This window comes from Babylonia areolata, chromosome 21 (assembly GCF_041734735.1).
Source record: "Babylonia areolata isolate BAREFJ2019XMU chromosome 21, ASM4173473v1, whole genome shotgun sequence".
NCBI lineage: Eukaryota > Metazoa > Mollusca > Gastropoda > Neogastropoda > Buccinidae > Babylonia > Babylonia areolata.
In genome coordinates, this window is record NC_134896.1 from 17,242,655 (window position 1) to 17,260,986 (window position 18,332).

Below are 18,332 nucleotides of genomic sequence, written 5' to 3' on the forward strand. Positions count from 1 at the left end.
TCATAGCACTGACCCTGTGCGTTTACACACTCCTTTTGCAACGGCGATTGCCGATAACCTTGTACTTAATACAGCAGACAGAAGGAAGATCCGGAGTCGTTTACACATCTTTAGTAGATTTACATGTTTTTCTGTTTTTGTGTGATGTGCATCATTTGTTTGTCTTTTTTTTTTTCTTTTTTTTTTTTTTTTACCCCCAACCCTTCCCCCCTTGGTTTCAAACCCAAATGCGCTATTGATCAGTAAAGAATTTTCAATGTCATTGTCATTTCACTGTCATGCTCTCTGTCTTTCTCTCTCTCTCTCCAGCTGTTCTTAGCCCCCCCACCCCCACCCCTCCACACACACCCTCCGCCCCCTCCCTCCCCCTCTCCCCAACCCCTCAGCGCATTCACTGTCAACATGTTATGTGTGATTATATATTTCGTAACTGATCGTTCCTCTTGAACAATTTGGACTTCCTTTGCATCAGGTTTTGTAAAACGTCATCTGTGAAAATACATGGGTATTTTTCATCTTTTCTTGTCTTTCCATTGATTCGTGAGCGTATTCTCACGATAAAATACATACACGAAAAATGGAAGAACAAAAAAAATCTCTGAGGTCACAGCTGCAGGTGTGACTCCACCGAATAATGCGTCATGTGTCTTCGTATGCCAGTGTGTGTGTGTGTGTGTGTGTGTGTGTTGTGTGGTGTGGTGTGTGTATGTGTGTGTGTATATATATATATATATATATATATATGTGTGTGTGTGTGTGTGTGTGTGTATGCATATGTGGAGAATTGGGCCTGGGTATGTACATGTCGGTGTTGGACTTGACCTGGATGTCTGTAAGACTGCAAACTGGTACATGTGCTTTATGCATCAGCGTGTATGTGTGTGTTCGTGTGTGTGTGTGTACATGCGCACGCATCAGTGTGTGTGCGTCCGTTTATCTGTATGTGTGTGTGTGTCTGTGTGTGCACGCTTGTGTGGATGGTTAGAACTTTGAAGTTACTATCCGAGGATCTCGAGTTCAAAATCCAATCGTGATACCTGGTACATTAAGAATGGTGATTTTTTTTTTTTCAGATCTCCTTGGTCAACATGTGCTTGTGCCTTGGTACATGTATGCAAATGATGAAATATGCAAGTTAATGAAGGCCTTATCCATGTCAGCATTCAGTATGTTATGGAATCATAAACATACCATGCATACACAGCACTGAAAATGGGCTAAAAAAAATTAGAGAAGCTGTCTCAGTTTTTGTGGGTGGCCTGGCCTCATGGTGTGACCTCAGTTATGATTTTCCCAACTTCCATGCTTGTGGTAAGCTCCTGAAAGGGTTTTGGTGTTGGCCTGATCATGGTGACTGTCGCTGGATAGATTTGTTGGCCGCCTTCCCAACTCCTGGTTAGGCGCTGTCCAAGCCTGGTTCCACAAACATGTGATTATTGTTAAGAGTTGGTGTTTTAGTGGATGGTGTCTTTCACATCTTGAGTGATTATTGTCGTCAGCAGGTGGCTAAATATCTACCATCTTGTGTATGAATGAATGAATGATATGAATACCTATATAGTGCCTATCCTCGGTCAGAGACTAAGCTCTCAGTGTTTTACAAACATGGGGTCATTTGCACAACACGGTTACCTGAGTAAAGCCAACTGACGGCTGCCATTGGGCACTCATCATTCATTTCCTGAGTCATTCAATCAAATTTCATGCACGCATTCATACACACTCAAGAGACATATAGCATTTTACGTGTATGACTGTTTTGCTTAAATTAGTGACCCCGCCATGTAGCAGCCATACTCCGTTTTCGGGGATGTGCATGCTGGGTATGTTCTTTTTTTTCCATAACCCAATGAATGCTAACATGGATTACAGGATCTTTCACATGAGTATTTGATTTTCTGCATGTATATATACACGAAGGGGGTTCAGGCACAAGCAGGACTGCACATATGTTGACCCGGGAGATCGGAAATATCTCCACCCTTTACTCACCAGGAGCCGTTACCGAGATTCGAACCCTGGGTCCTCAGACTGAAAGTCCATGCTTTAACCACTCGGCTATTGCGTCCGTATATATTGAATAAGCAATTACTGTTGTCAGTGGGTAGCTTAATACCTAATGTCTTTTTTAAGTTGCATCAAAAGAGACTCCGCTGAACACACCAAAATGACTTGGTGAACTGTGCAGAGTTTCGTCTAGTGTGTGGCCTCAAAGTGGCCCCAGAACGGAAGCCTATGTACTGCTGGCATTGTGACTGAGTCAGACAAATTTGTCTGGGCATCAGGGGTTCATGAGGATGAGAAGCTGATGACAGTAATTGCTAAACAGAGAAACAGGCCTCATAAAGTGTTGGTCTGCATGCAAAGCTATTGGGAAACACTAAGAAATAAAAATAAGACATCCAATAAGGCTAGGAGCATTGAATATATGATAATAGTGGTGAACACTACTTATTCAGAGCTTTTTCTCTAAGCTCAAGCAATTCAACTGTAAAAAAAAAAGACATCAACATCAGATATGAAACAATAAAATATATCAATTTACACACTCACTACAAACCGACATGATGACACTACTCACCCAACCCACTTGCATGCAAGCGCACACATGCACACCCACACTCACACAAAGTTACTGTTCTTGTTTGGCATTATATATTCAATGCTTCCAGCCTTTTCAAATGTCTTTTATTTTCTTTCAAAAATAAACCTGACATATACTGCAGTTTAAACAGCCGAGTGCTATCAGTAGTTTCAATAAAATAAGATAAAAAACCGAGAAGTTTGATAACTGTTGCATCACCTCCAGAAAGCTCATGAAAACAATGAAGCTGGGATAAATCTATTTTTTTTATTGGAAGAGTTCCTCTCCACAATAAATAGTACAGTAAAGCACACATACATACAATTTTCTTTCACAGTCTGTTCAACACTTAAAACCAAAGTTCCATTAATTAAACTTAAATACTTGTTCCAAATGAAGTGGTAATCCATAAAATGAAATAGAAATAGAAACAAGAATATTACTAAAAGACAACCAAACTGAGAGATGTTCCAGCTCAAAAGGCCATCAATAAAATAAAACAGAAATGCAAAATACAGTATAAAGGTTTCTTTATCAGTCTGATTATACTTCAGTTCTTTCACAGTTTCAGCCACTGGTATATGCTTGACCAATAATAACCAACACTACATTAAATTCATGATTAAAATTGTCCAGAATGCAGTAGGCACCAACAACAAAAAAAAAAAAAAAAAAAGAAAAAAAAAAGAGAAATTAAAACTTTCTTTATATTGCAACATACTGATTTTCTTATAGTTGCAATACCAACATATTCTGTTACCATTTAAAACATCCTGTGAACTACAGCATAAATCTATAACAAGACATATCAATCCAACAAAACGTAAGTCATGTCCTAAAACACCTACCAGCCATGTAACTATCACATCTTCATCATTTGATGATCATTGCTCTCAGTAACATGTCTGGACACGTAACGCCAATGTTTGCACTGTGCGTGCAAACTAACACAACTAAGGGTCCTTCTCCACCCAATCCCACATCAGTTATATCACATGACTGCCTCAGTACACTTGCACAGAACCAGACACTGACTGTCTCCTCTTAAAATGATACTGACAATGATAAGAGGCATTAAACTACATGCACAGTGCTACTGAAAATGTTGGCGATGACTTAAAAAGAGGTAGCTAGACAAGCAGACAACAGCAGGATTTGTATTTCATAACAGTCACAACTTAACTCCATGTTGCAAACAATACTATCCACAGTTCATATCATATTAGTTATTACTGACCTGAAGCTCGCATTTTCAAACCAACATGACATAATAATACAGTAAAAGCAGACAAGCAAAAGGCTAACTGTTTTTTTAAGCACAAATCTAGATTAATTTTTCTATGAAAAAAATATTTCCTACCAGAGCCATAATTCTCTACACATTACCAGCAATTAATCACATGTTCATGAAAGCAAAAAAAAAAAAAAAAAAAAAAAAAAAAAATCCCTGATTTTGTTTTCTTTTCTACCTACACCATCACTGATCCACCTGCTGGAGCATCACACACACCAAACCTTCTATACACACCACCCTCTTGAGCAAAAAACCAAAAAAACACACAAAAAAACAAAACAAACTACCATCCACATTAGAATCATACGGATGTAACACAAGCAATGGTGTCATCTTGTTCTGTTTGCTTTTCATCACTATTTTCATGAAAACACACACACACACACACATCCCTGCAAAATGAGATATGTGGCTACACTGCAGAATAATGTACAACATCCACATATTCAGTGGTGGTTTTAGTTTTGTAGATGCTGTTCCCATGTTCACTTTTTTTTTCTAAGAATGAGCAGATCAGCCACATGTATCAGAACATGTGTGACACACACACACAGTCACCAACCAACACATATACTCACACACATACACTCACCACACATATAAACACACACACACACATACACTCACCACCCACACACTGATCCCAAAGACCAATGACAAAAGGAGCCATGCATACATAAAATCCCAACAATAACGCTATAATCTCATTCCTTTCGCCAACAAAAAAATCAACAACTACTTTCATAATTCACTTTCAAGGAGGTTTCAAAGCATGGAGACTTATCCACATACATTATACCACATCCGGTTAAAAAAAAAAAAAAAAAAAAAAAAAAAGATGCCTGATCTTTGTACTGATCATGCTGTTCAGGACCTCGAGTTTTATGATTTTCAGTTTCAGTTTCAAGGCGGTGTCAAAGCGTGCAGAATGATCCATACACATCACACCAAATCTGCTTTGAAAAAAAAAAAAAAAAAAAAAAGGAGCAGATGCCTGACCCTTGCATAAACCTTAACTTGCTGTTCAGGACCTTGAGTTTTATAATTTTCATTTTCAGTTTCAAGGTGGTGTCAAAGCGTGCAGAATGATCCATACACATCACACCAAATCTGCTTTGAAGAAGAGAGAGAAAAAAAAAAAAAAAAAAAAAAAAAAGGAGCAGATGCCTGACCCTTGCATAAACCTTAACTTGCTGTTCAGGGCCTTGAGTTTTATAATTTTCAGTTTCAGTTTCAAGGCGGTGTCAAAGCATGCAGAATGATCCATACACATCACACCAAATCTGCTTTGAAGAAGAGAAAAAAAAATAAAATAAAATAAAGGAGCAGATGCCTGACCCTTGCATAAACCTTAACTTGCTGTTCAGGGCCTTGAGTTTTATCATAGACAGTTTCAAGGCGGTATCAAAGCATGCAGACTGATCCATACCCATTACACCACATCTGCTGTGGAGCAGAAAAAAAACAAGGAGCTGATACTTGACACTCACGTAAACCTTAAAGTGCTGCTCAAGTCCTTGAGTTCCACCGTATCCATCTCACAGGAGGTCCGAGCAGGTGGACTGATCTATATATGCTACACCACGATCTGCCGTTTAAAACAAAACAACAAAAAATCCACACACACAACAAAGCACACCACTGCCATCATACTCCCGTCTCCACATTGTCGCTGAACCTGTAGTTCCTCCACACTTCCTGGAACATGGTGCGACAGTCCACCCTGCTGCCCAGCTTGACGCACAGAAGGAAGGCGCCAGACATCTTGCGGTGCAGGGAGTAGGTCTCCTCTGGCGGTGGGGTCAGCCGGTGCCTCAGCATGACAGGGATGAGGTTCTGGATGCGGTGCGTGGTGCTCTGCTGCCCAAACTCAAACAGCCCCTCCTGGCCAAACGACTCGCCCAGGATCATCACCGCGTCACAGTGCGCCTCCTCCATCACCTGATCGGGGGGGAGGGAAAGAAAGCATTGAGTAAATGAATAAGTAGATAGATGAATTTATATCTACATCCATTGTGTCTAGGGCATGGCATAGGAAGGCATGGCCCAGTCCTCTCCTGCCCTTGTAACCTTCCTCAGCCAAGTGTCAGGTACCCATTCACATGTGGGTGGAGTGAGGAAAACTTGGATAAAGTGCCTTTCACAACAAATGAATAACCTGGTCATGAGGACAACAAGAAAGCAGTGAGTAAATGAATATGCCAATGGATAAGTAAATGAATAAGTAGATAGATTAATAAACAAATGAATAACCTGATCAAGAGGACAAAATAAATGGATAAATTCAATAAATAAATTACCTCATAAAGAAGAAAAAAAAAAGTTAATGAACGAATGAAAAAAGATGATGAAGGATTCCGGACTATGATATCACATTCTCAGCTTTCCAGGGAGAGCAGCCCACGTTCCATACAGATAAGATCTGAATGGTCTAAAAAAGTTATAGGGCCATAATGAAGTTGTTGAAGATGAATCTGACTGTAGCTGCGTGTTGTATTTTTTTTTTGTACTGTACTGTGCTGTATTGCATTTTTTTTTTCACAACAGATTTCTCTTTATGAAATTTAGGCTGCATGTTAAGACAGTTTAGTGCTGCCCTTTTTATTCTAAAAAAAACATTTTTTTGGTCTGCAACAGTGCAAGCGTATTTGTCTAATTATCAAAGTGGATTTCCTCTACAGAATGTTGCCAGGGAAAGTTGTTTTGTTTGCTGTGCTTTTTTATGTGCACTAAGTGCATGTTGTACTAGGGGCCTTGTTTTTAACATTCATATGTAAGACTGTCACCCAGACGATCACTCATGGTCTAGTGGATGGGGGAAAAGAAATCCCTGTCCATGTACATGATCTTGAACCTGCAGACACTCGCTCCCTAGTCAGGTGCATTATCACAGGGCTGCCACTGAGGATGAACGTTGTGATAATTAGCCAACAAACACTGCAGAGATGATTAAGGTTTAAAACGAAAAAAGGTTTAAGGTCCCATAGACATTTATGGTGATCAGGGAGCAATGAATTCACATCAACATCCACTGTGTCTAGGGCACGGCAAAGGAAGGCATAGCCCAGTCCTCTCCTACCATTTTAACCTTCCTCAGCCGAGTGTCAGGTACCTATTCAAACCTGGGTGGGGTGGGGGAAACTGGAGTAAACTGCCTTTCACAAGAGCAAGCCAAAACGGGGCCTCAAACCTTGATCATCTTGAACACTGAATCAGAAGTCAAATGCTTAAACTGATTACAGATGATGGGACAGAAAAAACAACAACTAGATGATGGAACAGTTTAAAATAAACAGAAGAAGAAAAAACAAGGTACAACAGCACTGTGACCCTGACCTTGGTTTCGTAGCCGGTGAGGAAGCCGAGTTGTTGTGATCCCAGCAGCACCTTTTTCCTGTCCCCCATGGCGGCGGCATAGATGACCTTGATGTAGCTGTCTACAAAACTCTTGGAGTACTCCCTGCTGGCTCCAAAGTCCAGCAGCACCAGCTGGGGGACAGAGACACACAGGTGAGCAACGTCATTACACACCTGTAATTGCAGTTTCAGTTTCACAAGGAGGCATCATTATGTTCAGGTTAATCCATAATTATATGTTACAACATAATTGCTAGGCAGATGCCTGACCAGCAGCATAACCTAACGCGCTTGATCGGGCCTTGAGTGCATGCATATATACATTTGTGTATCTATCAGAGTGGATTTCTACTACAGAATTTTACTTGAGGGCAACACTTATTTTGCCAAAGGTTCTTATCCAGTACGCCAAGTGCATGCTGCACACAGGACCTCAGTTTATCGTCTCGTAAAGATGACTGGATACTTTGATTTTCTTGTCAAACATGGGAGAATGGGTGAGTGTGGGATTTGAACCCAGCCCCTCAGGGGCACTGCACTGGCAGTCTTAACCATACTGCCACCTTCCTTCTTGGTACACACAAGCAAAGGCTCCGATACACAACACTTTCCCTGTGCCAGTGCTCCCTTGCCTGATAATGCCTTGGTTACAACATAGTTGAGCAACCACACAATAACATAGACCTCCAAGCACAAGGTGCAAAGATAAATCATTTATTAGCTACTACATGAATTTTTTTTTTCAAAAATATATTATACCTCTTTCTATCTATTTCAGTACAATGACTGAGAATGCATGCACAATCTTTAAAGACACTAGTGCCCATTCTTTGAGTCAACAAAATTAATTGTTTTATACAAATGATTGAGTTTTTGCATACAACTCAGAAATATATGTCTTCTGAAGCTGGTATTAGGAATTGTGTGTGTGTGTGTGTGTGTGTGTGTGTGTGTGTGTGTGTGTGTGTGTGTGTAAATCTATTACAGTGATGAACTTTTTTGGGGTTGGTCTGTATTATCAATACTGTTGATTATCATGAATAACTCACCCCATCATCCTGGGGGCAGTACAGAAAGTTGGACCAGTTGGGGTCGGTCTGTATTATCATTATTATTGTCGATTATCATGAATAACTCACCCCATCATCCTGGGGGCAGTACAGAAAGTTGGACCAGTTGGGGTCGGTCTGTATTATCATTATTATTGTTGATTATCATGAATAACTCACCCTGTCATCCTGGGGGCTGTACAGAAAGTTGGACCAGTTGGGGTCTGTGTGTATTATCATTATTATTGTTGATTATCATGAATAACTCACCCTGTCATCCTGGGGGCTGTACAGAAAGTTGGACCAGTTGGGGTCTGTGTGTATTATCATTATTATTGTTGATTATCATGAATAACTCACCCTGTCATCCTGGGGGCTGTACAGAAAGTTGGACCAGTTGGGGTCTGTGTGTATTATCATTATTATTGTCGATTATCATGAATAACTCACCCCATCATCCTGGGGGCAGTACAGAAAGTTGGACCAGTTGGGGTCTGTGTGTATTATCATTATTATTGTTGATTATCATGAATAACTCACCCTGTCATCCTGGGGGCTGTACAGAAAGTTGGACCAGTTCGGGGTCTGTGTGTATTATCATTATTATTGTTGATTATCATGAATAACTCACCCTGTCATCCTGGGGGCTGTACAGAAAGTTGGACCAGTTGGGGTCTGTGTGTATTATCATTATTATTGTTGATTATCATGAATAACTCACCCTGTCATCCTGGGGGCTGTACAGAAAGTTGGACCAGTTGGGGTCGGTCTGCATGAAACGCCACTCAAACAGCTCCTTCAGACACAGACGCAGCACCGCTGTTCCTATCTGTAAACATATAAAGAGATAATAAATTGCATATCAAAGAAATCAAATTCACAGCACAGCTGTCCCTGTCTGTAAATACATCTATCAATAATTGATAAACTGAAAAAAAAAAACCTTTTTTTTTTTTTTACAATAATAAATTCGATAAAAACAATTCAGGCATAATTATCACCTTTAATAAAGAAACTGCCATGATGTCATGGTCATGTCTATTTTGCATGTGATAGGTAAACAAAAAAACAAAAAAAAATAACCAATAAAAAGTAGTAAATATATGAATCAATTAAAATAAATAATAATAATAATAATAATTAATCGTAGAAAACAATTCAGATATTTCTTTCTTTTTTTTTTTTTTTTTTTGGTTACAAACTGCCACCATGTAATGGTCAAGACCATTTTCCAAGAATTATAGGTAAACAAAACAAAAGAACAAAAAGACAAAACAAAACCCAACAAAGAAATATTAGAAAACAAATGAATAAAAAAACAACAACACATACACAAATCAAAACAAAAAATGAAACAATAATGAAACAATACATTGTTTTTAATGATGAGATGAATGAATCAATAAATAAATAAATAAATATGATATATTCATATATCTGAATACATTACAAATTTTACACATAGATTAAAAATATGAAATAAAAAATTCACAAATCTCAGAAATAAAATGAAGTTTAAGAAAAAACACCCAAAACAAACAAACAAACAAAAAAACCAAACAAACAAACAAACAAACACCACCCTTCATCTGGTGCCTATTTCACACAGTTACAATTTGTTTGATATACAATACCTATAGCCACACTGTGACACATTCTGCTTTGTCTTTGCTTGGCTGAAATCAGTGCAAACAAGAACAGATAAAAGTAGTTGTGAGATATTGTTTTCCTTTACTGGTTGTAAGTAATTCCCACTGGACAGACATCAGTTCATATATTTGGATGGATATATAGATTTTGAACTAATCCGCTCTGATCTTGTTTGCATGTTTCTGATACATACTGCCACACTAAACGGTAAAAGGTCCCATAGCCTTTTTCTTTCATCAGGGCAGTGAATTCATATCCACTTTGCCTATCGCTCAACACAGGAAGGCAGGGAATCCTCTGCTGCTGTTTTAACCCTCCCCAACCAGTCTGCTACCCATGCACACCTGTGCAACATTAGTGATTAAAAAAAAAATCATTTAACACATGTTTACAAAAGTAAATAGCAATAAGAATAAATCTGGAGTGATGTGGGAACAATTTCATTAAGAAAAAAAAAAGTTGCAGAAAAGTCTATAGTTGATTTTTGACTTTCAACCATATGCAATGTCTTCATAAAGGCAATGACTAAAATGTGTTGTCCTCAAATAGCAACCTCCAAAGTTTGGTTTGTCCATCATCAGTTGTAGGTGCTGAGAAAATGCCAATGTGGAAGTTGACAATGGACACACACACACACACCACACATACACCACACACACACACACACAATTTTCAAACAAGGTAACTACACAAGCTCTATCTGAGTTTACATGCAACCAAAATATCCCTGTTCCTTTCTCTGAGTGCAAATGTTGACAACAGATGTTTTACTCTTGGGAAGGCGAACGCAAACATTTGAGGAAGTGAGAACACACACACACACAAACACACACACACACACACATACTCACGCATGCACACACACATACAAAATCACTCTCACAGGTCAAACCATCGCAAAAATATTCAGGTTTAAGAAAAATAAAGTAAGTTAAGAGCCTGGAGTACAGGTAAATGAAAAATGTATTCAGACCCACAGAAAAATATGACGAACAGTTTGAGGTCTACTGGTGTTAAGTGTTCACAGCCCTCAAACATCTGAACATTAAAAAGGCTGGTGTTTCACTTACCGTGGGAAAGAAACTCTCCTATGCTTCTGATGGTGTTGTTCTTTACACTCAACAGGCACCATCACCAGCGCTCAGTCACCACATTTTTCCCAGAAAAAAAATCAGGCTCCACAACATTTTTCCCAGAAAAAATGAAGCTCCAAAACATTTTTTCCTCGGAAGAAAATAGGCTTTTTTGGTTGTTGTTGTTTCTTCAGAACTGGACTTTTCAAAAATCCACAAGGAAAACACTGGGCAAAAGCCTACTCACTATCTGCGGTTAATGCCACATGTTTTTATTAACAGGAAAAAAAAGAAGAAAAAAAAAGATGATTTAACTTCCATATTGATTTCACTAACCACTTTTTGATATGCCACAGAAATTACACAGGAATGGAGGAATGGGGAGGCATACAAAAAAAAGCAAAAAAAAAGCACCACCTCTCCTCTCCACAACAGTCCAAAAACAAAAAAAAGTACATACAGCCACAGACATACACAAATACCAAAACTCACAGACACCAAACGCCAGTTTTCAAACAGTCAGATCCATTGGGATGTCTGGGAATGGAGAGGCATACATTTAGTAAAATATTATGCACCACTACTCCTTTACACAAAAGTCCTAGAAAAAACCCAAACAAACAACAATTGTGAATACACAAACACGCATACCAAACACCCAGATGCTAACTCCAGCTGTCAAACAGTTTCACCATCTGAACCATCTGGGATGTCTGGGAATGGAGAGATATACAAATAGCACGGCATTTACGCACCAACCCTCCTCTCTGCAAGTCAAAAAAAACAACTAAAAGCAAAAAAAAGAAATGAAGAAACACAAGAGGCACACTACACAACACACTCCCAGACCCGAACCTCAGTCCTCAAACAGTCTGGTCCATCTGGGAGGTGTTCTGCTCCTCCCTGACCAGCACGTTGCCGCTCAGCTCGTACCACTGTGTGAAGCGGGTGGTCAGCAGCAGGGTGTAGGCTGTGCGGAACTTCTTCTGCAGCAGGCTGTAAACCACCGGGTTCACCATGGAGTTGGCAAACGCCAGCATCAGCGTGGCATTCTTGATGATCTCCACAATCTCCTGCGACAGGCTGGAGTACTTCAGGGGCCCCACACAGAAGTAAGGCGACCAGAAAATGATGAAGAGCAGGAAGATGACGGCAGAGAGGCGTGTGGATTTCACCTCTCTCTCCAGCCACTGCCGCTCCTGCTTGCCTGCTACCGTCTGGGCGTGGATCTTGCGCTTGTGTTTCAGGACCGTGGCGAAGATCTTGGCATAGAGGATGGACGAGGCCACCGTGCAGACCGCCACGGTCAGGTAGGCTGCCAGGACCACGTACGCCTTGGGAAGCGTAGTGTAGAAGTTGCACTGCTTGTCTGGGGCCCAGTGGTTCCAGCCCATCAGCGGCAGACTGCTGAGGACCAGGACGTAGGTCCACAGAATGGTCAGCGCCACGGCCACGTTGCGGCCATTCTTTTGCCGCACATACCAGAAGGGGCAGTGGATGGACAGGAAGCGGTCCAGCACGATCACCAGCAGGTTGAACAGCGAGGCACCACAGCCCAAGATCACTGACCCAAACCATGCCAGGCACGCTTCTCGGTGACCGTAACGCAACTCCGGTTTCAGGTAGAAGAAGGCGTAGAGAGGAATGGTCACAAGCCCCACTAAGAGGTCAGCCACGGACAGGCTGACCAGGAAACAGTTGGTCAGAGTCCGCAGACGTCGGAACACGCAGATGGAGGCCACCACCAAAAAGTTGCCAAAGATGATGAGGGGGATGTACAGCATTTCAGTGACTGCGAAAAAAATGTTGAATGTGGCCACATTATGGCTCAAGTCACTCGTGTTTGCAGCTGTTAAGCTGGATAACTGACTTTGATTTCCCATCATGATTACTCTTGAAAACTGAAAACTAACATATCCATACATAAAACTGAAAACGTCCATATGCCTCAATTTTTTTTGTCAAAAAAAAAAAAAAAAAAAAATCCCTCCTTTTCTTTTTAATGCTAAATTCAGGGAATCAGTTTGAAAATGACTGTTATTCTGTACTCCTCACTTCAAAAATAAAAAACCATTATTCCTGTCTCCACTGTACATACTTTCTCCTGCAATGGGAACTGGTTCAAAGCAGACATGCATTTTCACACGTACCACTTCCAAGGAAAAAAAATAAATAATAAGGGGGGAAAAGAATGAAAGAAAAAAAAAGAAGAAGAAAAATAATCTCACACACCAGCCAGCGGCATCAGTATTTCCTCTGCAGGTGGAAGAAAGAAAAACATGCCCACACCAGCAAACAGGTATCAGTATTTTTTTCTGCAGGTGGAAAAAAAACAACAAAAAAACATGCTGAACGCCAGTACAAGAATCAGTATTTCTTTGTGGGCGAAAGAGATGGTGGTGAAAACTGGTCAGATGCAACAGACAGCTTCTGTAGTGCCTTGGTAAAGTTCTGCAGAGTGAACAGCCCGCAGTAGGCTCGGCCAAATGGGAGGAGAAGAATTTGACGGCTTTCACAGCTTCATATCGATTCCGCACCCAGCCAGACCAAGGTTCCTCTGTCTATCTGTGACTGAAGCATGTATCCAGGAAACTGTTAGCTCTTTAACGGCCTTGCCACACTGCCACCGAACAACCCCTCATCTTGTGTGTTGGACTTCCCGCTTTTTCTTTTCATTTTTTTTTTCCACTTTTTTCTTCTTTTTAATCTCCCTTATCAGATCAGCGATCCCCTGCAATTTCCCCCTGACATATGGTTTCCCTCTTGAGGAAGGAGGAATGATTCATATTGGCACATGGTGTCTGTATGTCTGTCTCTGCAGTGGCAAGAAAAAAGATGGAAGGAATAAAAGGAGAAAAGAAGGAAGGAGGAGAGACAGGAAGAAATATAAGAACAGAATAAATGAAGAAAGGAATTAAAAAAAGAAGAAAAGAACATGGAAGAAAGGAATAGAGGAAGGACGGAATAAAAGAAGAACAGAAGGAAGGACGGACGGAATAAAAGAAAAACAGAATAAAGGAAGGAAGGAAGGATGGGAGAATGGAAGGAATAAAAAAAGAACAGAATGAAGAAAAGAAGGAGTAAATGAACAAAAGGAAGTAACAAAAAACAAAATGAAGGAAGAAACTTTATTACCTGCCCAATGACGATATAACTGTTTACATAATTTTATATCTATATCAATTAAAAAGGCTGACCTGAAGTTAAAGCCATATACTGAGCATGAAGTTACTCAAGAACATTTTCTTCCTTCCTCTTCTTCCTTCTCTTCTTCTAATTCTCTTCTTCTGCTCCTTATTTTCAAGTCCAGTCATAAAAGCTCTTTGTCCAGTCATAAATCTGGACGTATGGCAAGACCTCATGAGCAAACATACCCTGGCATTGCTGAGAAGCTAAATGACTAAAGAGCACAGACATCACCAACATACACGTTACACTGGAAAGAATTTAAAAGTGAAGGTTAATTTATCATTCATATTCATCAAAAAATGAAGTAGAAAGATGAATCTCAGATTAAAGGGGCAAAGACAGGGAGAGAGTGAGGTACAGACAGACAGACAGACAGAAAGACATGAGTGAAAAAAGATGGAAAGTAGGAGTCTTAACCATCCTGTTTTTACAAGTTTCCAAATCACCATCGACAGTAAACTCAAATTACAGACAGCCCATGAGAGATATACATCATAGTGAGGGCACTCTCTCACATGTACCACAGAGAGAAAGAGAGAGAGAGAGAGAGAGAGAGAGAGGAGGAAGAGAAAGAGCGGCAGAGATAGAGAGATAGGAAGGGAGAGAGAGCGGGGTGAGAGGAGGGAGACAGAGATAGAGAGACAGACAGACAGACACTGAGACAGAGACAGACACTGAGACAGAGAGAGAGAGAGAGAGAGACAGAGACAGAGACAGAGAAACAGAAACAGAGAGGGAGACAAGCACAGGCACAGGCACTGAGAGGGGAGAATTGGGGTGTGGAGGGACAAAGACATAACACAAAGACGGAAAGAGTTAATGTCTTAACCATGCTGGTGTTTTTTTGTTTTTTTTGTGTTTTTTTACAACCCTCCTACGCCAACACTGACAGGAGGTTCAGTCAACAGACATGATCACTGAGTGGGAAACTGGAGAAGGAGGGCATCAGGTTAGGGAATGGTAGGGGGGAGAGGGAGAGAGAGAAACAGCGAGGGAGAGAGGGGGGAAAGAGAGAGGGGAGGGGCAGGGAGAGAGAGAGAGAGAGAGAGAGAGAGAGAGAGAAGGGGTGAGAAAGGGAAGGAGGGCGTTGGGTTAGAAAAAAGGTAGGACAGACAGAGAGGGACAGCGAGATCTGGAGGAGACAGAGTGAGACAGGAGAGAAAGGGGAGGGGAGAAGCAGACAGACAGACACATAGAGATATGGAAAGTGAGAAAGAGTGGGGAGGGAGAGAGAGACAGACAGACAGACAGACAGACACGCACACACACACGTTTACCCACCCTGTTTCAATTGGTAAACAAAGACTATTAGCATTTGAATTTGAATTTTGTAATAATGTTTGTGCCCAGTAATAGCCAGCTATATTTTTCTATCTTATAACCATATTCCTTTACTGTGGTCATTATAACACACACACACACGCACACAAATGCAGATGCACTCTCTCTCTCTCTCTCTTTCTCACAAACACACTCATTCACACACACAAAATGGCAGGCACACACACACACACACACACACACACAAACAAAAATGCACGCACACACACACACACACGCACACACACTACACTACACAGAGCCGAACATGAAAGAGAAGAGACAGATCCCAATGCATTAGATGAGGTAATCATCCAGTGCTGCTGAAATCTCAAGTTTCCTGCTGCACCCACCAGTGCGTGTGGGAGTGTGATCTGAGTTCACACAGTCAGGCTGGGAAACAGGAGGAGGATGGGCTGGGAACACGACCAGAGCAGGGATTTGAGTTCTGAAGTCTGTGACCAGGAGGGAGGAAGAGGCGCAAAGAGGGATACAGACAAAACTGGATAGGAAAACAGAGAGGGGGAGGGGAGGGGAGGGGGAGGGGGTGGAGGAGGGAGGGGGGGTGAAGTGAGAGGGAGGGGGCAGATAGATGGAGAGAGAGAGAGAGAAAAAGAGAGGGAGAGGGTGAAAGAGAAACGGGGATGGGCTGGAAGCACTACTGGAGCTGGGACTTGTGTTCTGAAGCCTGTGGCTGCAAGGGAGGAAGGGGCACTGAGAGGGATACAGATAAAGGTGAACAGACAGGAAAACAGAGAGAGAGAGGAGGTGAAGTGGAGGGATTGGGGGGCGGGGAGGGAGGGTTGTAGATAGAGAGAGAGAGATAAAAAGAGATGGAGAGGATGAAAGAGAGAACAGAGAGAGTGAGAGAGAGAGAAGGGGGGTGGGGTGGGGGACACAGACAGGGAGAGAAGGGGAGAGAGATGGAGAGAGACAGACAGACAGAAAGAGAGGGAGACAGAGGAAAAGACAGCAGTCAAAGAAAAGAGACAGAGAGAATGAGGGGAGAGAGAGAGAGAGAGAGAGAGCCAGACACACACACACACACACACACAGAACTGACAGCAACGGAAATAAACTTCTACAAATCATTCTGATATGTCACAAGAACATGGTCATGCCATACTGTCATCTCCCTTCCTTCTCAAATATAAATACCTCACAGGAAATAAGAAAAGAAAAAAAAGAAAAAAAAAAAAATTCTGGCTGATTCAGATTCCACAGTTATTCAACGGAGATAAACAAAGCAGAATAGCTTTTAGTTCTTCAGCTGAAAAAATCTGGAAAACACAGCTTTTTCAGTTTGCCAGTCCTTCACTCAATTCCTTTATTTATTTATTTAAAAAACAAAAACAAAAAAACCACCTAAATAATTCTTTTTCAAGCAGTCTCTACACTATCAATGCACTCCATTCCATATCTCATTATCTGTATTCTATGGGTCCATATTTCATCTATTTTATGTGTGTGTGTGTGTGTGTGTGTGTGTGTGTGCGTGCGCGCGTGTGTGCAATCATTTGCATAATCGGCACAAGCCCAGTGGTTAAAGTGTTGGACTTTCAATCTGTGGGTCCTGGGTTCATATCTCGGTTAATGGCACCTGGTGGGTAAAGGGTGGATATTTTTCTGATCTCCCAGGTCATCATATGTGCAGACCTGCTTGTGCCTGTGCTCCCTTTGTGTGTAAGATGAAACACCCATGTTAAAAATCCAGTAATCCATGCTAGCGTTCTGTGGGTTATGGAAACAAGAACATACGCAGCTTGCACACCCCTGAAAACAGAGTAAGGCTGCCTACATGGTGGGGTAAAAACGGTCATACACGTAAAAGCCCACTCATGTACATACGAGTGAACATGGGAGTGACAGACCACGAACGAAGAAGAAGATTTGCATATATGCATGAAACATGTTTGAATGCAAATATATTTGTGTGTGCATGTGTGTATGTTGTTGTTTGTGTCTATGGATGGGTGTATATATGTGTAAGAATGCATACAAATATGTGCACATAAAGATGGGAAAGAAAAATCAAAAACAAGTCTTGGTTTACTGTTTATTGTTTTAAACTTAAAAACTGTTTTGCGCTAAGGATGTGGGAGCTATCATCCAAGGAGCCCTTCAATGAGGCTTGTAGTGTGGTTTTCAGTTTTTAATACTTGTATCAAGATTTCCATTTTGTCCCCAAGGGATTATCGTTATGATCCACGAGCCTTTCAGGCATGTGGTGTACTGTCCAGTTTTTAATCAGGACATTTACTATGACAATTTGCATATCTATTTCTATATAGATATAACTATACTGATAAACTGAAATCCTCCCTTTCTATACCACCCCATCTTTCAAACACATGCATGCATGCATACACCTGCACACACACCTGCACACACCTACCTGCACATACACCTACCTGTGCCACGCACACACACACACAATCACACAGTGCACGCACACACACACACACAAGCACAATCACACACACAACACACAACACACATGTGCTCTGGTCAGTATAAAACAGCATCCCACATAAAAAAACAAAAACAAAACCATGGAAGGGTTTGGTGTGGAAGGGTGTAAAAGACAATCAAACACTCGATCTGACAGCTTCTGAATGCTGCACCATGCTTTGCCTGGATCGTAAGTTTCCTTGGCATTGAAAACGAGCAATGACGTCAGCTTCCCTCATAACGCTGCTATTCTTTATGAAAGGGGGCATGTTCCCCCATGTTTACTTTCCAAACACCAGTTGTCGCTATGGAGATAGACATGGGATAATGCAAATGAACAGTGTCATGGGGAGGTTTTTGGCAAG

General features: G+C 41.1%; 2 protein-coding genes across 2 annotated transcripts in view; both read right to left on the reverse strand.

The window, feature by feature from the left end:
• Nucleotides 1-2,671: 2,671 nt before the first annotated feature.
• The window catches only part of LOC143295910 (atypical kinase COQ8B, mitochondrial-like), a 35,714-nt gene continuing 20,053 nt past the window's right edge, over nucleotides 2,672-18,332 (reverse strand). Inside the window, exons 12-14 of the mRNA XM_076607596.1 lie at nucleotides 9,006-9,113; nucleotides 7,215-7,367; nucleotides 2,672-5,819 (exon numbers count right to left, since the gene is read on the reverse strand). Of these exons, the coding sequence (XP_076463711.1) occupies nucleotides 5,526-5,819; nucleotides 7,215-7,367; nucleotides 9,006-9,113 (555 nt within the window). The 3' untranslated portion in view covers nucleotides 2,672-5,525. The remainder of the gene's footprint in view (nucleotides 5,820-7,214; nucleotides 7,368-9,005; nucleotides 9,114-18,332) is intronic.
• On the reverse strand, nucleotides 11,871-12,791 carry LOC143296175 (histamine H2 receptor-like). The gene has a single exon (XM_076607984.1). It carries the CDS (start codon nucleotides 12,789-12,791, stop codon nucleotides 11,871-11,873), a length of 921 nt encoding a protein of 306 aa, XP_076464099.1.